General features: G+C 38.7%; 1 protein-coding gene across 1 annotated transcript in view; it reads right to left on the bottom strand.

Moving 5' to 3' along the window:
- The window catches only part of kcnh2b (potassium voltage-gated channel, subfamily H (eag-related), member 2b), a 197827-nt gene that overhangs the window by 156549 nt on the left and 18947 nt on the right, over window positions 1-22331 (bottom strand). Inside the window, exon 2 of the mRNA XM_028005324.1 lies at window positions 11329-11559. Coding sequence (XP_027861125.1) covers window positions 11329-11559 — 231 coding nt within the window. The remainder of the gene's footprint in view (window positions 1-11328; window positions 11560-22331) is intronic.

Here is a 22331-nt window from a genome sequence, read left to right as displayed (position 1 = left end):
GAGTTTAAATGACCTATCAGTTTGTTTAGTGCATTCTTTGCATTGACTGTCCGACATTAAAATAGAATGATTGCAGCAGATACATTTATACTTTATCCTATAGCTTGCCAACGTTCATTCTCTAGATAAGTGATTGCTTGGACAATGTAAAATCTTAGCCATAAAGTACATTTAACATTGTAATAAAAAAAGATGGACATTAAATGTTATTATAGAAAAGTAAAACAGCCCAAACTGTCTTACTAAGTGAAGTGAATGCCCTATAAAGATGACATTTAATCACACTAATGGTTTATTTACTCTAAGCGGTAAGAGGAAGTCCATTTTTCATGGATGGGTTTTAGAGAAAAAGAAATAAGTTCATGAATAATAAGAAACGGAAGCTCATGTTTGGCAGGATGATGTGCTGACAAAAAGACGTTTCTGTAAAAATATGATCATCTTTTCAGCCCTTGCTTTGAAGATCTATTACAGGAAAATGAAGTGTTTCCAAAACAAAATGAATATTTAATCCCCACTTTTAGGCTGTCGCTATGCCATTAAAACAGGATAAATATTAAACTCAATCCAAAAGAATACCTTATTTATCCCAAAGGGAAACTAAATGTCACTACTTATATCTTTTTTAAAATCATACTCACTGTACTTATTGTTGGTGAATGATTGTTCTGCTGCCTAAAATACTATTTTGGGATTGTAGTTCAGGTTTTGTAATTTGACTTTTTGAAATGCTAATCGGATGCTTCCAGTTGTAAAAAAAACAAAAACTTGTAACTATGGCTACGACTCATAACTGTTCACCCAGAACCAGAGACAACAATTGTCCAACCAAGGAATCCCTCAACCAGGGGAATTTTGAAGAAATATTTACAAAAACAACCAACCAGAAGCTATTCCAACACGCTGCCACCAGAGGCGCTACTCTAGATTTGAATTCGGAATGAGAAAAAAAACAAAAAAAACATAGTGATAATAATAAAAACAGGAATATTAAACATCCCTACATCTAATACCAGAGCAATCAGTTAGCTCCAGCTTAAAATGTGAATGGAAGTTCAGCATGCTGGTTCATCGCTGAAAACTGCATTAATATAACAACACAGCTGCAGTTTATGGCGATAATTACTACAAAGAGCAAAACCATCAAACTCCATCACCTCTCTCATTGCTCTCAGTCCTCAGCACTTATTGTCTGATTAAGTTTGTCATAATTAAAATGTGAGAGTGTGTCTAGTTACAAGCCATCACCTTATCCCTCCAGCCACATCAGTCTCCCAGTGAAAGGTTCCTTTAGTGGGTTCACTGCAGCGCTGGGACAAGACTTTAGATCGTTGACTCGGATGTTTGTCATCAACGTTGTGCAAAATTTAAAATGAGCATCATCAATAAAAACCACGAATGAATCTTTGGAGGGCATCACTGGTCCAAGTGGTGGAAGGACTGAACGAACGAGGTGGTTCAGACCGTCGACTATCACTTAGAAAGATGCTAACTATTCATTGACAATCAGAAAAAACACATGCAACACTAAAGCTGTCCCTGTGGCCAATGAAGGACATATTGGAAAATATTTTGTTTCTATGAGAAAATAATTAAAGTGCTGGTATCACAAGGTCTATATGACGTGGGATTGACTGTTATTAGTTGTCAGCTTTCAAAACCTATATAGTTTGAGATATTTGATATGTATACTGTTACTTTCATAAATAAAAAATTTGATCTTAACATGTTGCTTTCACTTGATCAACAACATAATCAAATGTTATATTTTATATAATTAAAATGTTCCATACTGGAATCTTTGTATTTGCGCGTTTCTAGTATGCCCATAAATCTGATGCACAAGCGACATCCGCTAACAGCAGCAGCGGACGACAAAGCAGCTTCTCTTGGCCCACAGGGGATTCTGCTGCTAAAGCCGATCTGATTGGATGCTGGAAAAGTCAATTGTTGTCTTCGAGTTGTGCTAAAAGGAGTTAACCTGTTAGAGAAGCTATTCAAGCCTAATATAGCATCTCAGTGCTAAACATGTAGCAGCAGCTCAGACGTCCCCAATGCACATTTCCAAAAAACTTCCTGAAACACTGGAAGGATGAACTTTGGACCAATCTGATGGTTGAAGAACCTAAACAACAGAATAAAAACAAATATTTGTGCTGTTGTGCTAACATGTCTCATTATTCAATAATTTAGCAGCAAATCGGATTTTTGAATTAAAAATATTTCTCATTTTGTCGATATGTAGTTGTTGATTAAAACTCTTTTAATTATAGATCCTACAATTAACTCGTTTCAAAAATTTGGACGGAGTCCCACCACTAATTAAAACTATTCAGTCACACACATTAATATGACTGACATTCATCTATCACAGTTGTTGCATACCTTTACAGTCCCTGTGCAGACACACACACACACACACACTCTGCTCCTCTGTGTCAGCTGAACACGTCAACACTGACTAGCTTAACTCACAGAGGTGCTGCTGTCAGCGACATCAAACCACCGTATTGTTGAACCTTCTGATCCTCACCACGGCTCACAGCCTGTGACCAATTAGTTGCATTTCTGTAAAACGATATCAGCGTAAACACGGTGGTTTCTGAAATGAGCTCACAAACATACAGAAAACCAACCCAGCAAAACAAACACAAAGCACAACGACACGGCCAGGTACACAGCAAGTAACTAATAATAATAAAAATAACAACAAAATAGCACAACGTTCATCTTTTATGTCTATCAATGTGTACTGTATTGATACATACATACACACATACAGTATTAATGTTTGTATTTTCCAGGCACACAGTGCAATGATGTAGCACAATTAAGTAACTATGTTATGTTATTATTTTAAAAATGCTTTATACATTAAATATGACTTGAAAGAAATATGACTTTGTAATTTAACATGTTGAAATTGGGTCTCTGTCTCTTTAAAAACTCCTGCTCTTTATGAAACTCCTCCTTCAGGAAGTCATCATCACATGGCTCCTCTATTAACACAATGCTTTTACCAGCAGTAGCTCCTATAATGACCTCAGCTGATGTACAGTTCCTCCAGGTGTTTGCTAATTGCAGCTGGCTAGTCTGAAGGAGCTGAGTTGTAGCGGTGGGCTGCTCTGTGAGGCAGAAGCTTAGAGGCTGAAAAATTCACATGGGAAAAATGTCTTTCTACAAGACATTCATTAATGGTAAGTAATTTAATTAAGAAGACAGTGTTTGTAAAGAGCTGTTTTGAAATAAATAAATATATATATATAGCATGATTTGTAAATATTCACATTTTGCTGATTAACTGGAAAACATGAAATAGCAATAGAATATTGGTAATAAGAACACATTTAATCCCACTGGCAACAATTGTTGCCAGACATTTTTTCTAACTTCTGGAAGCTCTAAAGGTATTGCTTTGACTTTTGGCAGCTATTTCAAGTTTTAAAATAAAGGCTTTTGGTACATCTTTGGTACAACATTTGCCATGGAGATTAAAGGTTTTCTCAAACATGCATGAAAGAATCAGGGATACATTTGAGGTATGTTTGTGATGGGGGAATTTTACATTAAACTTCCTCTTTAAATTGAATACTAAGAATAGGTTTTTCTGTTTTTGTAATAAACCTTCTGTTGGGGCATTAAGGAAGTTGTAACGATTTGATTGGCACTTTTTCAAGTAGCAGGCTTCCAAAGTATACCTTCAAGGTACAAAACAATAAAGTATTTTATTATTTTGTAGACTTCTAGGGTTTCAAACCACTCCTAGAAGACATGTTTAAAACATATTTACCTCAAATTATTGAAGTAGGAATTTGGATCATTCCTGACTCAAGAGCCACTTTCTATTGTTCCCCTTTAAAACACATAAAGGCCTACAGATCCCCCAAAGAAGTCAACTACAACTGGATAGAAACTACAGCAGCCTAATTATTTCAATGTGTCACACACAAGAAACAACTGAGTACTGCTAAAGAGGCTGAGCAGACCTCTATGGGTACAGAGTGCCAATAATGCCCTCTCTCTACATCCTGAAAATAAAGGCTTTCATAAAATGCAGTCACTTTGAACAGCCGCATTAAATGTGAATTCTGCCAGAGCAAAACAGTAAGATTGACCCCAGGGAGCACGCAGACCGATAAATGACTCAATGTGGACGACAGTTACAAACTCATTGGAAAAACTAATCTCACACTGTGCTGAGGTAGAGCCATTCAACGTCTGGACCGACTCAAAGACTCTAAAGTCGGCTGTGTAGAGGCTACAAAGGCAGGCTAACGGTTCACCCTTTCAATTCTAAACAGTGCAATAAAATAATTGGAAGAATTTGAGCAACAAAAAGAGGAAGACAAAACCGTTTTTTTTTTTTTTTTGTGAAAGAGACCCAAACTGAATTAAAGCCCAGGACTGATTGGAAAATCTATACAGAGTGAGTGAAGGAGAGCCTGAGGGAAAGCTGATGTGTCTCCATTTTCATTATAGTCGTGGACAAAGGAGAGGCAGGAGAAGGGACAGGACCAGAGATAATGATTCTACCCATTTCCTTTGGCTGGGTCACAGGAAGCAGAGGGCCCACACACTTCAGCTGAAAAATATTACAACACACACACACCCACACACACATACAAAAAAAAATAAAAATAAAAATAAATCCCACAACGCAAACAAACAGCTGAAGCTAGAGACAACAGTCCGCTTAGGCCTCACTACTCCGACTACACTTTTAAATGAAACTTGTAAGAAACAGCTGTAAAACAATGTGATGTCTTATAAAGAGTTATGTCTGTTCCCTACATTTACGCCTAGTTGTTTAGTTTTCATCAAAAAGCCGACAGTCAGTTGGATTTGTTCACTGCTCTTACGGTTCATCTCTGTTCCGTGTTTTCTCCGTTGCAGGAAACCGTCTCTGACAGTAGTTCATTGGAAGTCGTTTTTAAAGCCTAATCGGAATTAGAGACTTCCTGTGCTTTGAATTTCCTTCAGACGTGGGAATGTTGTGAGACTTTCTGAGACCTTTTACTCCATAACTCATTTTGTCTGATGGGTTTTATTTAAAAGATTCGTTGATTCTGCAGGTCTGACATCAATCAGGCAGAAATGTGACCAGTGAATTGAACTTGGTTTTCACAAAAATGTATCCAGTTATAATAAAGGGTGGTTTCCTACTCATTACTAGACTGGTAATGAGTCCATTATTTGTTAATGGAGTTTTTCTCCATTAACAAATAAAATCATGGAGAAGCTCCAAGCTTTCAGTTTGTAGGAAAAGCTCAACAGTCACGCACTAATATGCATCCTATGCTATTGACTTCATTAATATTTCGGGTATAACCATAATCACCATTGGCAGCTCAGCCTCATTCATCTGTTGAGCTGAAATTCATTTAGCTTCAACATAAACATGAACTGAAACTGAAAAGAGCCTGAAAACCTCAATTAGAAAACTAATAAAGTGAAAAACAGGCCGAGGCTCTGAAGCACCACATAGCCGAGTCTCTTCCTCCCTCCGACTTTCTCGTGTGCCAACGTTCACACATGGAAAACAAAAAGGGAGGAAAAAAATTTACATATTTTCCAAATGCAGATTCAAGTGGTGAGAAATGGGTGAAGAAGACAAAAAAAAAAGGGATAAAAGGCGAGGCTTTGAACCTCTGTGGTTTGTCAGAGAAGCTGCAGCCTCAAGCCCAGAAACGTCTTCAGAAAAAATACACAAAGACCGCACAGGAAGGAAGACTGAAAACTTTCATAAAACATAAACAATATGATAAAACCAGTTAAAGATGAGAGAAGAGCAGTACAGACTACTATTACTGCCAGTAATAAGCAGTCCTTATGACTGACAGTTATTGATGATAGCTTGTGAACAACCACAACTGTTATTAATATTATAAATAATGTAAAGCTATCTGTTAACTAAGCAATTGTAACATTAAATTTCACGAGTAAGCCTGTGTTGGTGCAGTTATGTTTGAGCTAAACCTGTAGGAACAATGTAATTATTTATTCATTATTAAAGATGTCAAAATTCTAAAATTAAAAAAGCAAAAAAAAAAAAATAAATAAAATAAAAACAGATGCCCCATGCACATCTGTGATGATATTATGACCACATGCCAGTTATGATCCAGCTGAAGCACATCCTGGAAAACAGCATACAGTATTCAGCTGTTATGCATAGTTCACCCATTAATCACTGACCTCCCTGATTATTGGCAGTTTAAACTGATTCTGTCAACTGTATAGTTTAGGAGGGCATATGAACCGAACCCGACACTGGAGATGATCAGGATGCTACACATATTTAGCGCTGGGTGGAATTCCCTTTAAATGCATTGAAAGCCTGTTTGACACTGTTGGCAGCAGGGAAGAAAAGTGGGGAATAAAATAGCTTTTAGTCATTCCTCTGTAAATCTTAGCATAATCCTGTCTCCTTTAGGTGTTATAGTGTAGGCTGAGCGCCAGCAAATAACTGCAACACATCCTTTTAAAGGGGAAGTAGAGTTTTGTGAGCTTTGCATCATGTTATAAAGTTATTTCCTCATCACAAACAAACCTGGAGTGTTGCCTTCATTCTTTCATGAATGTTTGAGAAATCCTTTAAACTCCTTTGGCAACAATTCAGCTGTGCAAAAACGCCTGGGTAGACTTAGCCCCGCCTTCGAGGACGAAGCTCCTCCTCACAGCTGCAGTTTCCAAGCTTCTCCTGTGACTCCCTCACTCAGCTCCTTCAAACTAGCCAGCAGAAATTAGCAAAAACGCATCGCTATATGGGCTACTGCTCAGTGAAAAAAATGTTGTTAAAAGGTTGGTTTCATAGAGGATTCATGTTGTGATGACTTCCTGAAGGTGGACTTTCAGAAAGAGCAGGAGCTTCTTAAAGAGACAGAGGCCCAATTCCAAGGCGTTGAAGTAAACTTTTTTTGTAATCATGTTTGATATATTTAGCTGTTTCATAACAAATGAAAGTAACAGTTACATTGTGAACCAACCAGTACTCTATTTTATTAATTACGTTAATATACATAAAAGATGACATCCGCTCCCAATCATCACTAAACTAAACAAATATTTCAAAGTATTTGGGGAAATGTGGCCAATACTTTGACCACATGTGATCAAAGTATTGGCCATACTTTGATCACATGATCATAGCAGAAATGATCATGTGATCATTTCTGCTCTAAAATCTAACATATTTCAAATAATATATTACCCTCTGTTGCCTGTAGAAATACAGGCAACAGAAATCCAAAGAAGTTTGAGTCAAGGAAAAACCTCCAATGGATTTGTGGAAATGCAAAATAGTATTTTCACTATTGTGTGAAAATACCTCACAAAGTAGTCATATGTGTAGTATTTTCCTAATGCAGGTGCTTCACCCAATCTAGGTGAAGCACCTAATGTAGCTGTAGGCGCTTCATGTACTTTATGATGAGCTTGGAATTCGACAAGAACAACGCAACACAAAATAGTCAGACGTGGACGGCATTATTCCACATTGCTCATAGATTTGTGATTTTTTTTAGTTTTCCTCTAATTATTGCTTCATGTCATGAGCAATAATTGTAAACAGCACCATATAGAAGCACAGAAGATGCCCATCCTGCCTGGCCTGACTGGAATTTCACAACACTATTCACTTTTTTTTCCCCACTAAAACAAATCAACAGCTTTCCATCAGCAGCATGAAAACGGGGAAAAGATTTGCTTTTAGCTCCAAAGCCCAGTGTTACTTGTTGTTGTTGTTGTTGTTGTGGGCGACAACTGTCTGCTTGTGTTCCGTGTGCTTGTGTGCACATTATGTGCTCTTAGGTGGAGGTGGGCTCATTCAAGGCGCAGAGCGCTAGTCTCTCCTGAGAGCCTCCTGCTCTCTTAAGTGCTTTGCTTAGCTACAGCTGCTAAGCAATCCAACCCCCACCCCCCACGCCACCCATCATGTCACACAGGACTCTCTGCTCCTCTGGGTGCTGAATTATCAAAGGACGGGGCTATTAGGACACCCACGCAGTCTGACTGACAGACATCTCCTAATATTGTTGCTTCATGACGGCGCCCAGCAGAGCAATCAGGTGAGCAGACTGAAAAACCTGGTGCGTTAAGATTGCAGCTGCGGCTGTGATGTCCCGGACAAGCCCCCGTTTCGCAGCGCTGTGCTTGTGGAGCTGGTCGCCAGCTTGGTGCAACTGAATTAATGGTCATAAATTGATCCAATTGTTTCAGTTCAAGCTGGCATTAATACCGTTTTTCATATGATTGTGGGTAAGTCAAAACACAACGGCATCCAGTACGTTCATCTCCTGATCGTCTCCCAAAGGACTTGTGTAGATAGTGTCAATCGATGATGGAGAAAAAGGGCAAGGAAACCAAACATGTTAACACAGCACCATCAACATCCTGAAACATTCGTTTTTTTACAAACTCACCACATGCTAAACTGATAAACACATCCCTGTTGCTGGTGGATTTTCCTTCTGCCTTTTGTTTAAAGGGGCAATGTTGTGTTTTCCTTTAACATAGTATCGTTTTATAGCACCATCAAGTAGCTATGTTACAGTCAGTTGTTATAACAATGATATACATATTTCAACATGACTCAAAAGAAATTTGACTTTGTAATTTGACACATTGAAATGGGCTCTCTGTCTCTTTAAGAAGCTCCTGTTCTTTCTGAAACTCTGGTTTCAGAAAGTCAGATTAGGAGAAAAAAACTGGGACAATGAGAACACAAATGAACAGAATGTTCATTCTTGTCAGGAGGCAGACCTGCACAACCAACTGTTACATCTGGAAGAGTTAAATACCAATAATGACGTCAGCTACGTTTAAACCCGGAGAGCAACAGAACCCCACCAACTGTAACCAGTACCAAGCTATTGTTGAGCAGCAGCTTTGTTCTAATTTTTGGTGTGTGTGTGTGTGTGTGTGTGTGTGTGTGTGTGTGTGTGAGAGAGAGAGCATCCTCCCTGCTGCATTTAGCTTGGATAGCTTGACTGATGAACATGGTGAGCAACAGGACTTGGACAGCTGAGCGCAGCAGCAGGAAAGAAGATCCACCAGCACCAAGGCCCAGGGCCAGACGTGGCACCAGATGAATGAGTTCAGATCAACGTCCCTGTGTGTGGGGTGTGTGACTTCTAATGTTTTTTTTTTCATTGTATTTATGAATCTGCTGGACCTGTTGGTCGTGGCAACGTAGTATCGATCTTTACTCAAAACACACTTCCCTAATATTCAGGCGGCCTGGCGTGGGTAAAGAGATATTCTCAGTTCTCTTTCTCTTGACTTCTCCTCCCATGTTTGGCTGCAGCGAACAGAGGCTGGAGACGTGAAGGCAGAGGAGACAGGAGGAGGCAGCGTAGTGTTTCTGCTCAGTGTGCATTATGGATGAGGCGTATCCACAGCGTTCCATCAGCTGCTCTCTGAGGGCCTGAAGGTGGCCTGCCAGGGTTAACTGGGTGTGTGTGTGTGTGTGTGTGTGTGTGTGTGTGTGTGTGTGTGTGTGTGTGTGTGTGTGTGTGTGTGTGTGTGTGTGTGTGTTATAGATGACTGGGACAGAGGATTCACTGGGGTCACAGTGAGTAAGCACTGAGAGGTATAGAACTGGCAGTTTGTAACATTTGAAGCAGTAAAGGTTTTTATATACGGCCCTACATAACAGCGTTTCCATTACAAACATGCACAAAATATTGTCAATATTTCATAATAATGAAAAAAAAACCCACTATTTTGCAATTGTGATTAAAATCACACATGAATAAGTTTGTTCACATAATAAAATAATTAAAAAAATGTTCCGCCACCATTCTCCAACTACTTCCTGTCGTCTTCTTCTTCGTGGGTTGCGGCAGTGGCAACATCTGGTTGTTGATAATGTGACACGTGATGCAGAAAAGTGATTCCATTGCAATTTTGCGAAATAAAACCAATTTTAATATGAGCAAAAAACATCCTCACTAACACCAAAACCTTTTCACAAAAAATGTGAGTATTTTCGAGCTTGGCATGTTTCCGCTAGGCAAATTTGTATTCATAATTCCAATTTGTGCAACTTTATGGTCAGTTACTTTTACAATTTTAATGGCATAAGATTGTCATGCCGACCTCTTCATCTCTGAAGGACAACCTGAAAAAAATTGACTTTCTACCAGCAGAGTCATCAACCGCGTCAACTCCACGGCTCAAGAGAAGAACAGGGATGAAAACAGGATTGGATTTACGATTAATACTCCATCACCGTCCAACATGTATGAAAGGAATGCACAACTTGTTTACTCCTCACTGTGTAAACTTTATCCACCTATCAGAAATGTTGACTCCCATTCATGTCGCTTGCCAGTGCGGCAAAAATGACCCCACATCTGTTTTCTAAAGGATTTCTGATGTACGACTCCCATCTCATCTCTTCGGTAAAACACTGGAAGACTAGATTCTCCCAGATCAGACCTGAACAGGCAGAAAATCTCCCCATAAGCAGAGCTACTATAAAACTACTGGCTGCATGTCCTCTGCCCTCTTTGTTTCTAATCTACACTTCATGGTTTACCTTTAATTTCCTTCCTCTCTGCTGCTTTGGTGTCTGTGGAAAACATTGAGCAGACTCTCTGGCCTTTAAACAGAGACTTGGTGGCTCAAGCATCAGGGAGGCACCTTGTCTCCATGACAGCCACTCGTCGTTCTGTCATCTGGTTCTGATCCAGTTGCTACGTTCCCAGAAATACGAGACTTCGTTGAAGTTTTCTTTCTTCCTTGTTTCTTTTTTTTTTTTTACATTATTTACACACAAACATATGACAGCATATTAGGGACAGAAAAAAATTGAGTAAATTTCCACCAAAAAACTCAAAAATTTCTGATCTTGAAAAGTTAAAGAAAAAAAATCAGAAAATTTGATAATTTCAGAAGTTTTCACGTTTGAAACAGAAACATTTCCAAACTGAGTTTCAAGTTTTTGACCTTTGAAATTTCCAAGCTTTTTTCCAGGCATTTTATTTTTACTTTCACAGCTCAGAACTCCTTTTTCAGTCCATCTACAATATCCTCAAACAAACAAGGTAAAGAAAAGATGGGATTTTGTTGAAATACTTCTAATGGAACAGAAAAAGTAGTTTACACACCAAAAAAAATGATGTCACACAAAACTATTACTACTTTAAAGTAACCATCCTCACCAAAAGCTTTAAACTAAAACCAAATCTGTCAAAAATTCAACTTTGAAAACTCAAACTTCATCCCCAGATTCAACTTCTCCAGGTAATGAGACCCAAAGAACTCCCAGCAAAAACAAACTGCAGTCCCGACCGACACAAAGCCAAGAGCTTTTCCTTCTCCTACCGTCTTTCCTGTACAGGTTGATCTCCACTTTCCTCTCCTCAGAGCCCAGCAGGGCCTGCGCCATCTGGGCGATGGCCAGCCTCTTGGTGTCCGGTCCGTACAGGAAGTTACACGTGCAAGGCTTCTGCATGATCTCGGCTCGGCTGTAGCCACACAGGTGGCAGAAGCCGTCATTGCAGAAGATGATGGCGCAGTTCTCCACTCTGGCGTTGGCGATGACGAACTTCCGACCTGAGGCAGAGGAGAGAGGAATCTTTACTACGAACTCTTAATGAGGAGTTGATATTTAAACCAAACAGCTGCTACGGTTTGTTCATATAGTTCAAGAGAAGAGTAAACACATGAATCAGAAAAAGTTATCCGTCTGTACCTGTCCTGCAAACTTTAGAAGAAGTTGAGTGGAACCTTTGAAATCCACTTATTACCATCTATTTATACTAAACAGGAAAACACTGCTGCTTTAATAGAACAGAACAATGTATTTATATCCTGAGAAAAAAACAGTTGCACGGTGTTAATATTGGTAGCATGAGTTGAGCTGCTCAACCTTCAGGTTATCACGCTTGAAAGGTTTCAATATATTAATCCTTTGAAATGTCATAAGATATCAATCATAAATGTTTTAGCAGAATAATCATATATCTATATCTATCTAAATGTTTTCTCTCTCAATTTATTTAATTATTCTTTTTACTTGACAGTTTTTTGAATAAATCAATTGAGTCCTTAGGGGTGAGTGACATGGACTTCCAGTTTTGTCACTACATTTTTTGGTACTATTGTGATAACAATAAAAACTATTTATTACTTCTCTTTTTAGGGCCACAGCGATTACAAAGTCCACAAAAACACAAATACTGATGTTGAGAAACATTCCCAAGTTTTTCAACAGCAGGACAACGGTCACAAAAGAAGTGTGTCACTAAACTGCATGCAGAAACTGCATTAAACATATTTTCAGATGGGTTGATATTTATTGATGCTCCATTGAACAAATAGTAAAGAATAATAAAAAAAAAAACCTGACAGCACAGACAATTATAGGGTGGTTTTAATCATTAATTTTGATTTATTGTGAAAACGATATATCAAAATTCTTACCATGATAAGAAATTTATCATGATAAATAATAAACAACACGAAAAATGCCCACCCATAGCTCATCTCACAAAGGAATGGTGTTGAAGATGTTGAGCCAAAAAAAAAAAAAAACAAAGTTCAGAATGTCTTGGATCATAAAAAGAAAACGAGATCCCTGATGCAAGTGATTGAAACCTGCAGCAGTCGGCTTCAGGCTCAGACTGAAGGTAAAGAACGTTATTTTACTTATAAGACATTTTTTCACCCACTTAGAAGAAAAAAGCAGCAATTGAAATAGAAATAAAAAAGTTACTTGTAAATTAGTTTTGCCTTTTTTCAAGTGTGAGAGGATATTTGCTCTAGGATACTTGGTAAGGTTGTGTGTGTTTTTTTCGCAGCGTTAAACTGTCCATTGTCGAGTGTGTTCTGCATCAACGATGCGCTGGAGTTTCACACATTCTCCTTTTGGCAGGAACGTACTGTGCCAGATGTCGTCACAAAGAACGATTCTGAAGATGGCCTGAACGCTGAGGTCGTTTCCTGGGTAAGTGTTTTCAACTAAGCTGCATCACAGAGTCCTCAGGACAACAGCTAAACTTTAACAGCCAGGTGGGAGGCAAGACTCTGTTCTCAGTCAGGATGTCAGTTCAGTATTCATGGATTCATCCTTTAACAGCAGTTTATTCACACCTGTTCAGATTTACGTCTGGCCATTTATCAAGAATTTAACAGTCTCATTAGAGCTTTTTATATATTTTTTAAAAGAGTTATTCTGCATTTGTTTCAGGTGTCATGTCATTCATTTGTAAACTCCTACATGTAAAAGCCCTTTGTGTCTGCGTCAGCTGTTAATCAGCCAGTTGGATATGCACGATCATACTGTCCTCACCGAGTGTGTGTGGGTGTGTTTACAGTCTCATCAGCATGCAGCACGAAGCAAAAATATAAAAACATCGATGGATGATGGATAAAAACTGTTTTTTTTATCTGGGATTTCAGATAGTTTTGCCAAAAAAAGAGGGAAAAAAAATTACCACAAAACAATAAGATGTTTGCAATACAAAGACAGGTAACACAGGGCTTCAGGACAAATAAAAAAGGCTTATTTTTCATTTTTATTTTTTGGTAAAATTTTTACCCTCATAGTTTGGCCATCCTTATGAACATTTTCTGGGGGCACCACTGATTTTCAGCACTTTCTTTAAATTTCTTCTCTTTTTTTTGTCATACTTAAATGTTACAGATGGTCTAATTTTTACACAGATAACCAGAGTTGGCACAAAACATTTTAAAATTATGATTTCAATTATTGAGATCAGAGAAGCTACCCAGAGCAATCTGTCCCTGACTGATGATGTGAAAACATTAATGAACAACATTACAAAGATTTGCAGTTAACCACAAACACTGATTTTAGTTCCAGTAGCTGCGTTTCCATTACAAATGTGCATAAGACTTAGTTAATTTTCCACTAAAGTTGAAGAACAACTCAATTTGGCAATTATGTTTCCATTAAATAAGAAACACAATTAAAAATAACACATGAATAAGTTTGTTTATGTGATAAGTCATTAAAAACCATTTCACACCATCCTCATACCACTTTTTGGTTTCTTTTTTGTCATTTCCATCAGTGGTAACATCCAGTTTTTGGATGTTACTTTACTACTAAAAATGTTTCCGTTGCAGTTTTGCGAAAATCACTCATTTTGAAACGGCCGGAAGACTACTCAATCCTACAGCCGACACATTTTATTAAAAATCTTGAGTTTTTTTTCCTAAATAGACGTTTTCACGACAACTCTGAATGTTGTCGTGAAAACATCCCAGCATATCAAAGTTACCTGAACGGCTCTGGTTCTTTCATCCTGATGGTGAAAACCTCAGCAGATTTAACCAAAGTGTTTCTTTGTTTCATCAGAAGATTTTCTCTAAGCAGTAAATCCTTTGAGGCAAAGGCCTTCTTATCTCAGGCTATTGCCTCACGGTATCTCACGGTTCTTTTAAACCCAGATCAGAGACGGTGTTTTCTGGGGGAGATTGTGTCGTCGGGACGAAACCCAGCGCGGTAACGGAACGGCGCCATAACAAAGATGGCGGATTGTGTTCAACAAAAGCAGCACAAACCGAGATATTTATTCCAATTTTACTTGTCAAAAAAGCTTTTTATTTCTCACATCTTATCTTCTTATCTATTGCCTGAGATAAGAAGGCCTTTGCACAAGGCCTTTACAGAAGGCCTTTACTCATACACACCAGCTCTTTGTTGACAGGAAGGTTCATATAAACAGACTTTTGTATTTGCTTTCTCCTGAACATTTGTACTTTGCTGATTTCAAAGATTAAGTTGTCTCGCATATTACAAACTCCAATCATGTTCACGGCCCATTCAGGTCCTGTGAGTTTATTTTTCATCTTTGAGCTTTTTGAATGTTTCAACTGAGGGTGTGGGTGTGTGTGTGTGTGTGTGTGTGTGTGTGTGTGTGTGTGTGTGTGTGTGTGCGTGTGTGCGTGTGTGTGTGGGTGTGTGTGTGTGTGTGAGTGTGTGTGTGTGTGTGTGTGTGCGTGCCTTGGCTCTGCCTCCACGGTGACGTTCTGATGATTTATTGCAGCTCCAACATAACTAAACTGCAGTGTACGTCAAACATCACTTAAAAGAAATTTGACTTTGTGATTTTCCGCCTTAAAATTGGGCCTCTGTCTCTTTAAAAAGCTTCTGCTCTTTCTGAAACTTCCCTTCAGGAAGTCATCACAACATGGCTCCTCTATTAGCCCTTTAATAACGTTTGTTTTTGAACACAGAATAACATGATAGCATTTTATATGACACTGCAGCCCACCGAGCATCAATCAATCAGTCTCTTGCTGCGTCAATCAAACTCGTCTCTGCTCGTCTTCCCAGCACAAAGTGGAGGTCAGGCGGAGCAGGACTGCTGGAGGAAACTGTCCGTGTCCATCTCTCCCACAACATTATCACAGCCTCCGCCTCTTTCCTTCAGAAGGGAAAGAGATCATCCATCAACTCCGCCTGCTCCAGGTTCAACACGCTGTTCTCACAGGAGATGTAAACCAGCGGCGGGAGATGTTCACATATTCATGGAAACACTGGAGAGCGCGGTGTGGATGTGCCTGATAGGCTGGCTCTGTGAATTAGTGGCAGCAGCAGGCCTCAGAGGCTCATAAAGCCTGATGAAGAATGGCCTAACTGAAGAATAGATAATATTAAAGGGGAAACGTGTTTGTGTGCAAGTGTACTTCTTATGTTTCATTTTCCAGTCAGTGAACTAATGGTTCTGAGTGAGTATTTATGGCCAAAATAACTAACAATTTTTATTTTTTTTTTCTCAAATGAAGCTCTTAAGACCGATGTGTAAAGGTAGCCATTACTCAGACTGTATCTATGAAAGGAGATAAAACACAAGCTGGATGCATTCGTGCCTCACATGCTGAATGTAAACAGTCAGTCAGAAGAAATGCACCTGGTCAGAGAGGGAAGCAGGAGTTCATAAAAGCCGCAAAAGCTAAAAAATAATGGAGAACACAAAGCTTACAGTCTGGAATTATTGTTCACACATGCACACATCACTGGAGGGCAAAGAGTTGATTCTTTTACTTGCTGTATTAGAACAATTTCATCAACAAAATGAAACCTGGAGATTAAGGTGTTATTAAAGACAAAGAGAAATAATTTAGAAAAGTTGTTGAAGAAAAGCTCAAAGCCATTACTATTTTTTCCCGCTCTCTGTCTTGGCTATGTTACTCACAGACCCATTGCCATAGAAACTGACTGACAACAACTTCACTAGTATATCAGGACTCAACACCAAAGAAAAATGCAAACGTTTCCCACACAAAAAAAGAACATTCAGTCCATTACACTGTAATGTTTTCTGGCTTTTTTTGTTTTAGATTATTAAGTGATCATATGAACACTGCAGTGGTTAATTAGCTAATTTAATCACCTGCTTTACAGATGAGCTGTCAGACAGGCCTTTTGGTTTTTTACTGAACTGAAATATGCAGAATTCTATGACGGTGTATTCAGGCCATTTTAGAAAAAAACAAAAAAAACAGGAGTGAATATATCCCCAAAAAACTTTAATTTGAGAGATAAAACCCAGGAATTTTTAGAATAATCTCATAAATGTTTTGAAAAAAAAACAACAACAACTAAATTTATGATTTTTTTCTAAAAAAAAAAAATAAGAAAAAAAGTTTACTGTTTAAACTCAGAAATGTCCAAGATTTTTCTACAAACTTTCTTGAATTAATCTCAAAATTTCTGATATTTTGGGGCGAAAATTACTCCTTTTTTTCTGTCCGCAGCACATCTACATGTTAAGGTTTTCAAAGTCAAGCTAGCATAACTGATCTTCTACCCTCTTCTTTCCTTATTTCCCAATGAAAACTTTTCACTAACCTGTGAAATGTGACGCCCTTGGACCTTCTTATCTAACACTAGACATAGTGTTGACAATTAGTAGCAAAGCACTGCGTCCCATTTAAATGTACAACACGTACATTTAAGATTTAGCCTATTATGTTGACAACATGACAGTTAAATCCCATGGCAGCCATTGTGAGAAGTTTTTTATTTTTTGAGGTGAAGGCAGGGTTTTGCGCATGTGATGTCACCTTGCAATGTGTCTGTATAAGTGGAGATGATGAAGTTATTTAGAGCACAGAAAAGACGGCAGGTATAATGTCAAAACCTGCTGCATGAGAGTTCACACTCCTTGGGGTTCAGGACACAGCTGGATGTACAGGAACATTATCATTATTTCACCAGGAAGACGCGTCACATGGTACCATTTCTCCTCAGGTATTCACGGACATGAAATTCAATATTTGAAAGCAGCAGGTAGGGAGCTGAAATCAAGCCAGGAGAATGGGAGGAAACCAAGCACAGGAAGTAGATTTCCTATTTTAACATGCCTCCTGCAGGAATGTTTGCTGCTTTTGACAGGTGCTGACCTTCATGAGTGAACAGCTTTTTGTTTTCTATTATAATCATGAATGTTACAAATATGTAAAAAAAAGAAAAAGAAAAAAAAAGCATTTCGTAACAAATCCGGTTGGTGTAAATTTAGTATTAACCTAATGTAGGCAAATTAATATTATTAAAATGATATAAAGTATCCATTCTTCATTATTCAGGAAAACATATAATTTCTTCAAAAGCAAATTATTTACAGCCTATCAGTCCATGTCCAATTTAGGGAAGGATGGTCAGAAAAATACAGCACATGCATTATTCCTGACTTCTCTTTGCCATAGTGAGGACACATCCCTCTGTTTGGGACCAATAACATTTGAGTTTACTTTAACTATGCGGTTTAGACATAACAGAAAGACTGATTAGGAGGGAAAAAAATAAACATAAAAGACAATTAGGATTCTGTCACTGACACCAAAAGACTTTAACGTTTACCTAAAATGACTGAATTGTTTCAGTCGTTTCATTACAAATTTGACAATTGTCAGACATCATTCTACTCTCTTCCAGCAGGAACTAGTGTGCAGTCCAATCAGCATTTAAGCCTGCTGAGTCCTGGCCCCCATCTTTTGTCTGACAACTCCAAGGCAGGTAAGTACTGGCAGGAGTTAATTTTAAGCAAACAAAAATAACTTTAAGTTGATATAAATACATCTGTTCACTAAACGTGTGCACTAACAAATAGAACAAACGTATCCAAATCAACAATAAATGTTTTATTGAAACTAAAGTGTTGTTGTGTTTGTGTGAAAAAACAAATTGTGCATAAACACAGTTACCAACATAGGAGTGTGGCCATGGGTTTGACCATCACATCCATTAAAGAACAATGTTTCGGTTTGTGTCATCAAAATGTCAAAAAAGAAATAGCATGACATTCTCTAAAACACGTCTTTGAATCTTTGTTGTTTAAGAAATGCATGCATGTGTTGTTGTCGGTGAATAAGATTTACTGACAGAATATTAGGTCACCATATTGTATTTATGTGATATTCACAATTTTTCTATGATTTCTCAATATCTGCACCAATTTAGATTTCATTCATTCATGGTTCATTACATAGTTTACTAAAGTCATGGCTCAGTCCACTTGGATCAAGTAAACAATTTTTTATTTTGTTTTGTTTGACTTGAACATGTATTAGAACTTAACAGAGAGTCTAGCAAAGAACTGACTACAACTTTTGTTTGATTATTTTGAATTAATTGCATTTTGTAAAGACAAGATGAAAATGTATTCATAGTGATTTAAATCAAGGTTATCATACAGTGACAAAGCCATGTCTGTGTTACACAATCTGCGCTTCCATTACAAATGTGCGCAAAACTGTCGACATGCCGCCAACACTGAAGACACACAATTTCACAATTGCTGTGTTTCCATGAAATAAGAAAAGCAAATAAAATTGCACATGGACAAGTTTGTTCAAGTCATTCAAAAATGTCTCGCCATCATCCTGTTTTCTTCATCTTCTGGATGTTGGTGCCAGTGCCAACATCTAGTTGTTTGATAATGTGTCTGGTGTGATGTGAAAAAAGTGTTTCCATTGCAGTTTTGTGAATAAAACAAACCAAAAAACCTCACCTCATCCTACCACCAAAACCTTTAACGGAAAACAATTTTTTTCAAAATTGCTGTGTTTCCATTAAGCAAATTTATTGTTGAAATGTCAAGAAATTGTGCGAGGGGATTTAATGTTTAATTACTAGGTAAGATCTTCTTTAAAAGTATTTTCTGAATTGTTACTTTGCATAGAGATAACATTGATTATGTTACATCTCTGCGCTGAGGTGTCCTGAAGCAGCTGTAGTTGTAAAACTGCCCAGTCCTCACTCACCATCATTCCTCTTCAATGAACATTGAAGAGGAATGCTCAAGGAAGAGGAACTGTTGGGAACGCTGATTAACTGCTGCTGCTCCGCATCAAAACATGATTCTACATTTTCAGTGATAACATGTGAATCAACAGTTTCTGAAGCATTCCTATGAGCCTTAAGACACCTTTGATGCATGTGCAGACCCACCAACGCACGCTGAATAATTCACAAAGACCAGACCTTGGGCGCTCCGTCGTCTGTCAGCAGACGGCGTGTGTGTGGGTGTGTGTGTGCGTGTGTGTGCGTGTATGGCTGGAATCTCCCAGAGAAAGCTGTGTGGGCGGACGAAGAGGGAAGCCTGTGTGTTAGCGCCGCTTCAGATACAGGGACAGGAAGAGAGGATGCGAGGGACAGCAGGGCAGAGAGACGTGATGGAGGAAAACAGGTAGGGAGGATAGAGGTGGAAAACACGGCAGGTTGTTCATGGTGGTCTGTGTGACTGGGTTTGGTAGTTTTTGCTTCAGGCTGAAGATTTTCTGTCTTCATTCACCCAGTTTCTGTGCAATTGCCATGGAAACCGAAGAGTTGACACATGAAAATCTATGTAACACAGCAAACGCCGGAGCACTCATAGCTTGCTATGTTAAAGCTGCAGTATGGAACTTTTATTAAAAATATGGTTTTTATATATTTGTTAAAATTATCATGTTGTGACAGTTTTAAAAAAAATCTAGCTACTCTGCCTTCTCCCAGTGCTCCCAGTACTGACAGCAGAAATACACCAGCCACAAACAGCCAATCAGAGCCAGGAGGAGGGTCCTAGCGCCATCAATCACTCTAGTGCTCAAATCCTGAAACTTGCTCGCTGCTGCACTACAGCTGGTTCTCCACAACACAGCTGACTGTATTAACTGAGGCTAATGATATTATGCTAACTAATGCTAATAAGGATAGTCTTAGTTATCCATGCTAACAAGCCATGCTAACTAAGGCTTGTTAGCATGGCCACCGATGAAGGTGAATAAACAGTTTTCCTTGTCATCTCTGCCATTAGCACATTTGCCAACACTGATTGACAACACTAAGACCCGCCTCCCTGCTCTGATTGGTTGTTCCAGACCGGGAGTGTTGCATTTCACCAGGCAGCAGTAGTAGCTAAGGGAGGAACAGAAGGAGCTTGACATTTAAGCAGATGATCCGTCTTGACATGGTGAGAGTTATAACAAATACAGGAAGATCAATCTTATAAAAGTTACATCCTGCAGCTTTAAGGAGATTTATTTTGCATTTTACAGGATTTATTCATGTGTTGGAGTAGCTGGACAGCCGCCATGCCTTTGTGATGAGGAGAACCCAGGAAAGAGCAGGAAAGGCTCTAGATGCCAATAAATGATGAAAATGAATAACTTTAATCAAATGGAGCCAGAGCACCACGGTGTCCATGGCAACACAAAACCTGCCGTGGCCAGGACAAAACGTGGAAAAGACAAAAACACAGGTCTGTTCAAACAGATTAATGTTTTGTTTTAAATAGGAAATAAAATAACCTGGAAGGGTTGACGTGGTTGCCAAGGTGATCAGAAAAGTATCCAGAATAGCAAAGGTAACACAATCTGGCAAAGCGAAACAAGGGAAATTATGCCTAGGGGGGGTGATTCTCAAAAAGCTATTGGACAACAAGATGAATGTGGAGCTCATTAACTGTAAACCGTTTTCTATCATTTAGAAGAACCCACTGTTTACCGTCTTGTCTAAAAATAAATCAACATATGGAGAAGGTGTAAATTAAAGTGTTCTGTTGCATTAGCTGTCACACAATACCTGGAGGCATGTGGTGGCTGTGTAAGTAAGCCAGGGTCTGTGAATTCTCAGTGTGCCGCACGGAAACATCAAACTGTCGGATTGCTTGTTATAGGCATGCTTCAGCTCATCCAGAAATTTTACATCAGAGAAAAGTAACCTTAGTTATACAAGGGGAAGTGGAACAAACTCATCCATACCAACCTAACCATATTTGGTAAAAAGGGCTGTTGGATCGAGAATTACCTAACTAACTATTTTTGAAAAACTGATTCTAATTTCACTATTCACACACACGACCAGTTATTAACAGACCCAAAGAATCAAATAAATCTGTTTAAAGGAACCTTTTCAACCAAGTAAGACGTAGGATTAAGATAAATATGTGTATTATATGTATGTAACTTTCATAAAAAATATGTTTCTTACATGCTTTTTAAAACTGTCACTATGTCCTGATAATATAACACGAGACAGATTGAAGTCAAATATACTGCAGCAGCATAATGATCCACAGCCCGAAACTCTACCTCTGCATGGCTCAAATAAGGTTTCAGGGTGGCCTAGTCAAAGGGTTTTCAAATTTACTCAGGTTATCTGTGTTCTGGTAATATGTATTAAGCACAAAACGAGGAAATCTATGGGAGGAATACTCCAAAGCACTATGATCTTTAATTTTGACTTTTGTCTTTTGAAAAATGAAAATGGGTATATGATCTGAAAATGACAGGGCTGCACAGTGGCGCAGTTGGTAGAACTGCTGCCTTGCAGCAAGAAGGTCAATGTTCTCCCTGTACATGCGTGGGTTCTCTCTGGGTACTCCGGCTTCCTCCCACAGTCCAAAAACATGATTGTTAAGTAAGTTCGTCTCTCTAAATTCTCCCTAGGTGTGAGTGGGCATGTGTGTGTGTGTGTGTATGGTGTGCGTGTCCTGTCTGTCTCTGTGCTGCCCTGCGACAGACTGGCGACCTGTCCAGAGTGAACCCCGCCTCTCACCCGGAACGTTAGCTGGAGATAGGCACTCGACCCTATATAGGGTCAAGGGTGTAAGAAAGTGGATGGATCTGAAAATGCACATCTTTTGAAACGCTTTTACAGATCCAAAAAGTCATACAAGCTGAAAGCCAATACAAATTTCTACAATTGCCCTGATACTACCCTGTATTACATTCATCCTCTCACTGGTTTCCTAAGCTTTTGATAACGTGTTGCATTTCTGCACAATGAAAATAAAGTCAGCTCAACGCAGTGTTATTCTGAGATGTAGTTATTATTTTCTTCTGTCTGAGAAGCTGGCTGGACACTATGA

This window comes from Xiphophorus couchianus, chromosome 21 (genome assembly GCF_001444195.1).
Source record: "Xiphophorus couchianus chromosome 21, X_couchianus-1.0, whole genome shotgun sequence".
NCBI classification, from domain to species: Eukaryota; Metazoa; Chordata; class Actinopteri; order Cyprinodontiformes; family Poeciliidae; genus Xiphophorus; species Xiphophorus couchianus.
The sequence above is the reverse complement of the archived record's forward strand: the minus strand, read 5'-3'. Positions and strand labels throughout refer to the sequence as shown.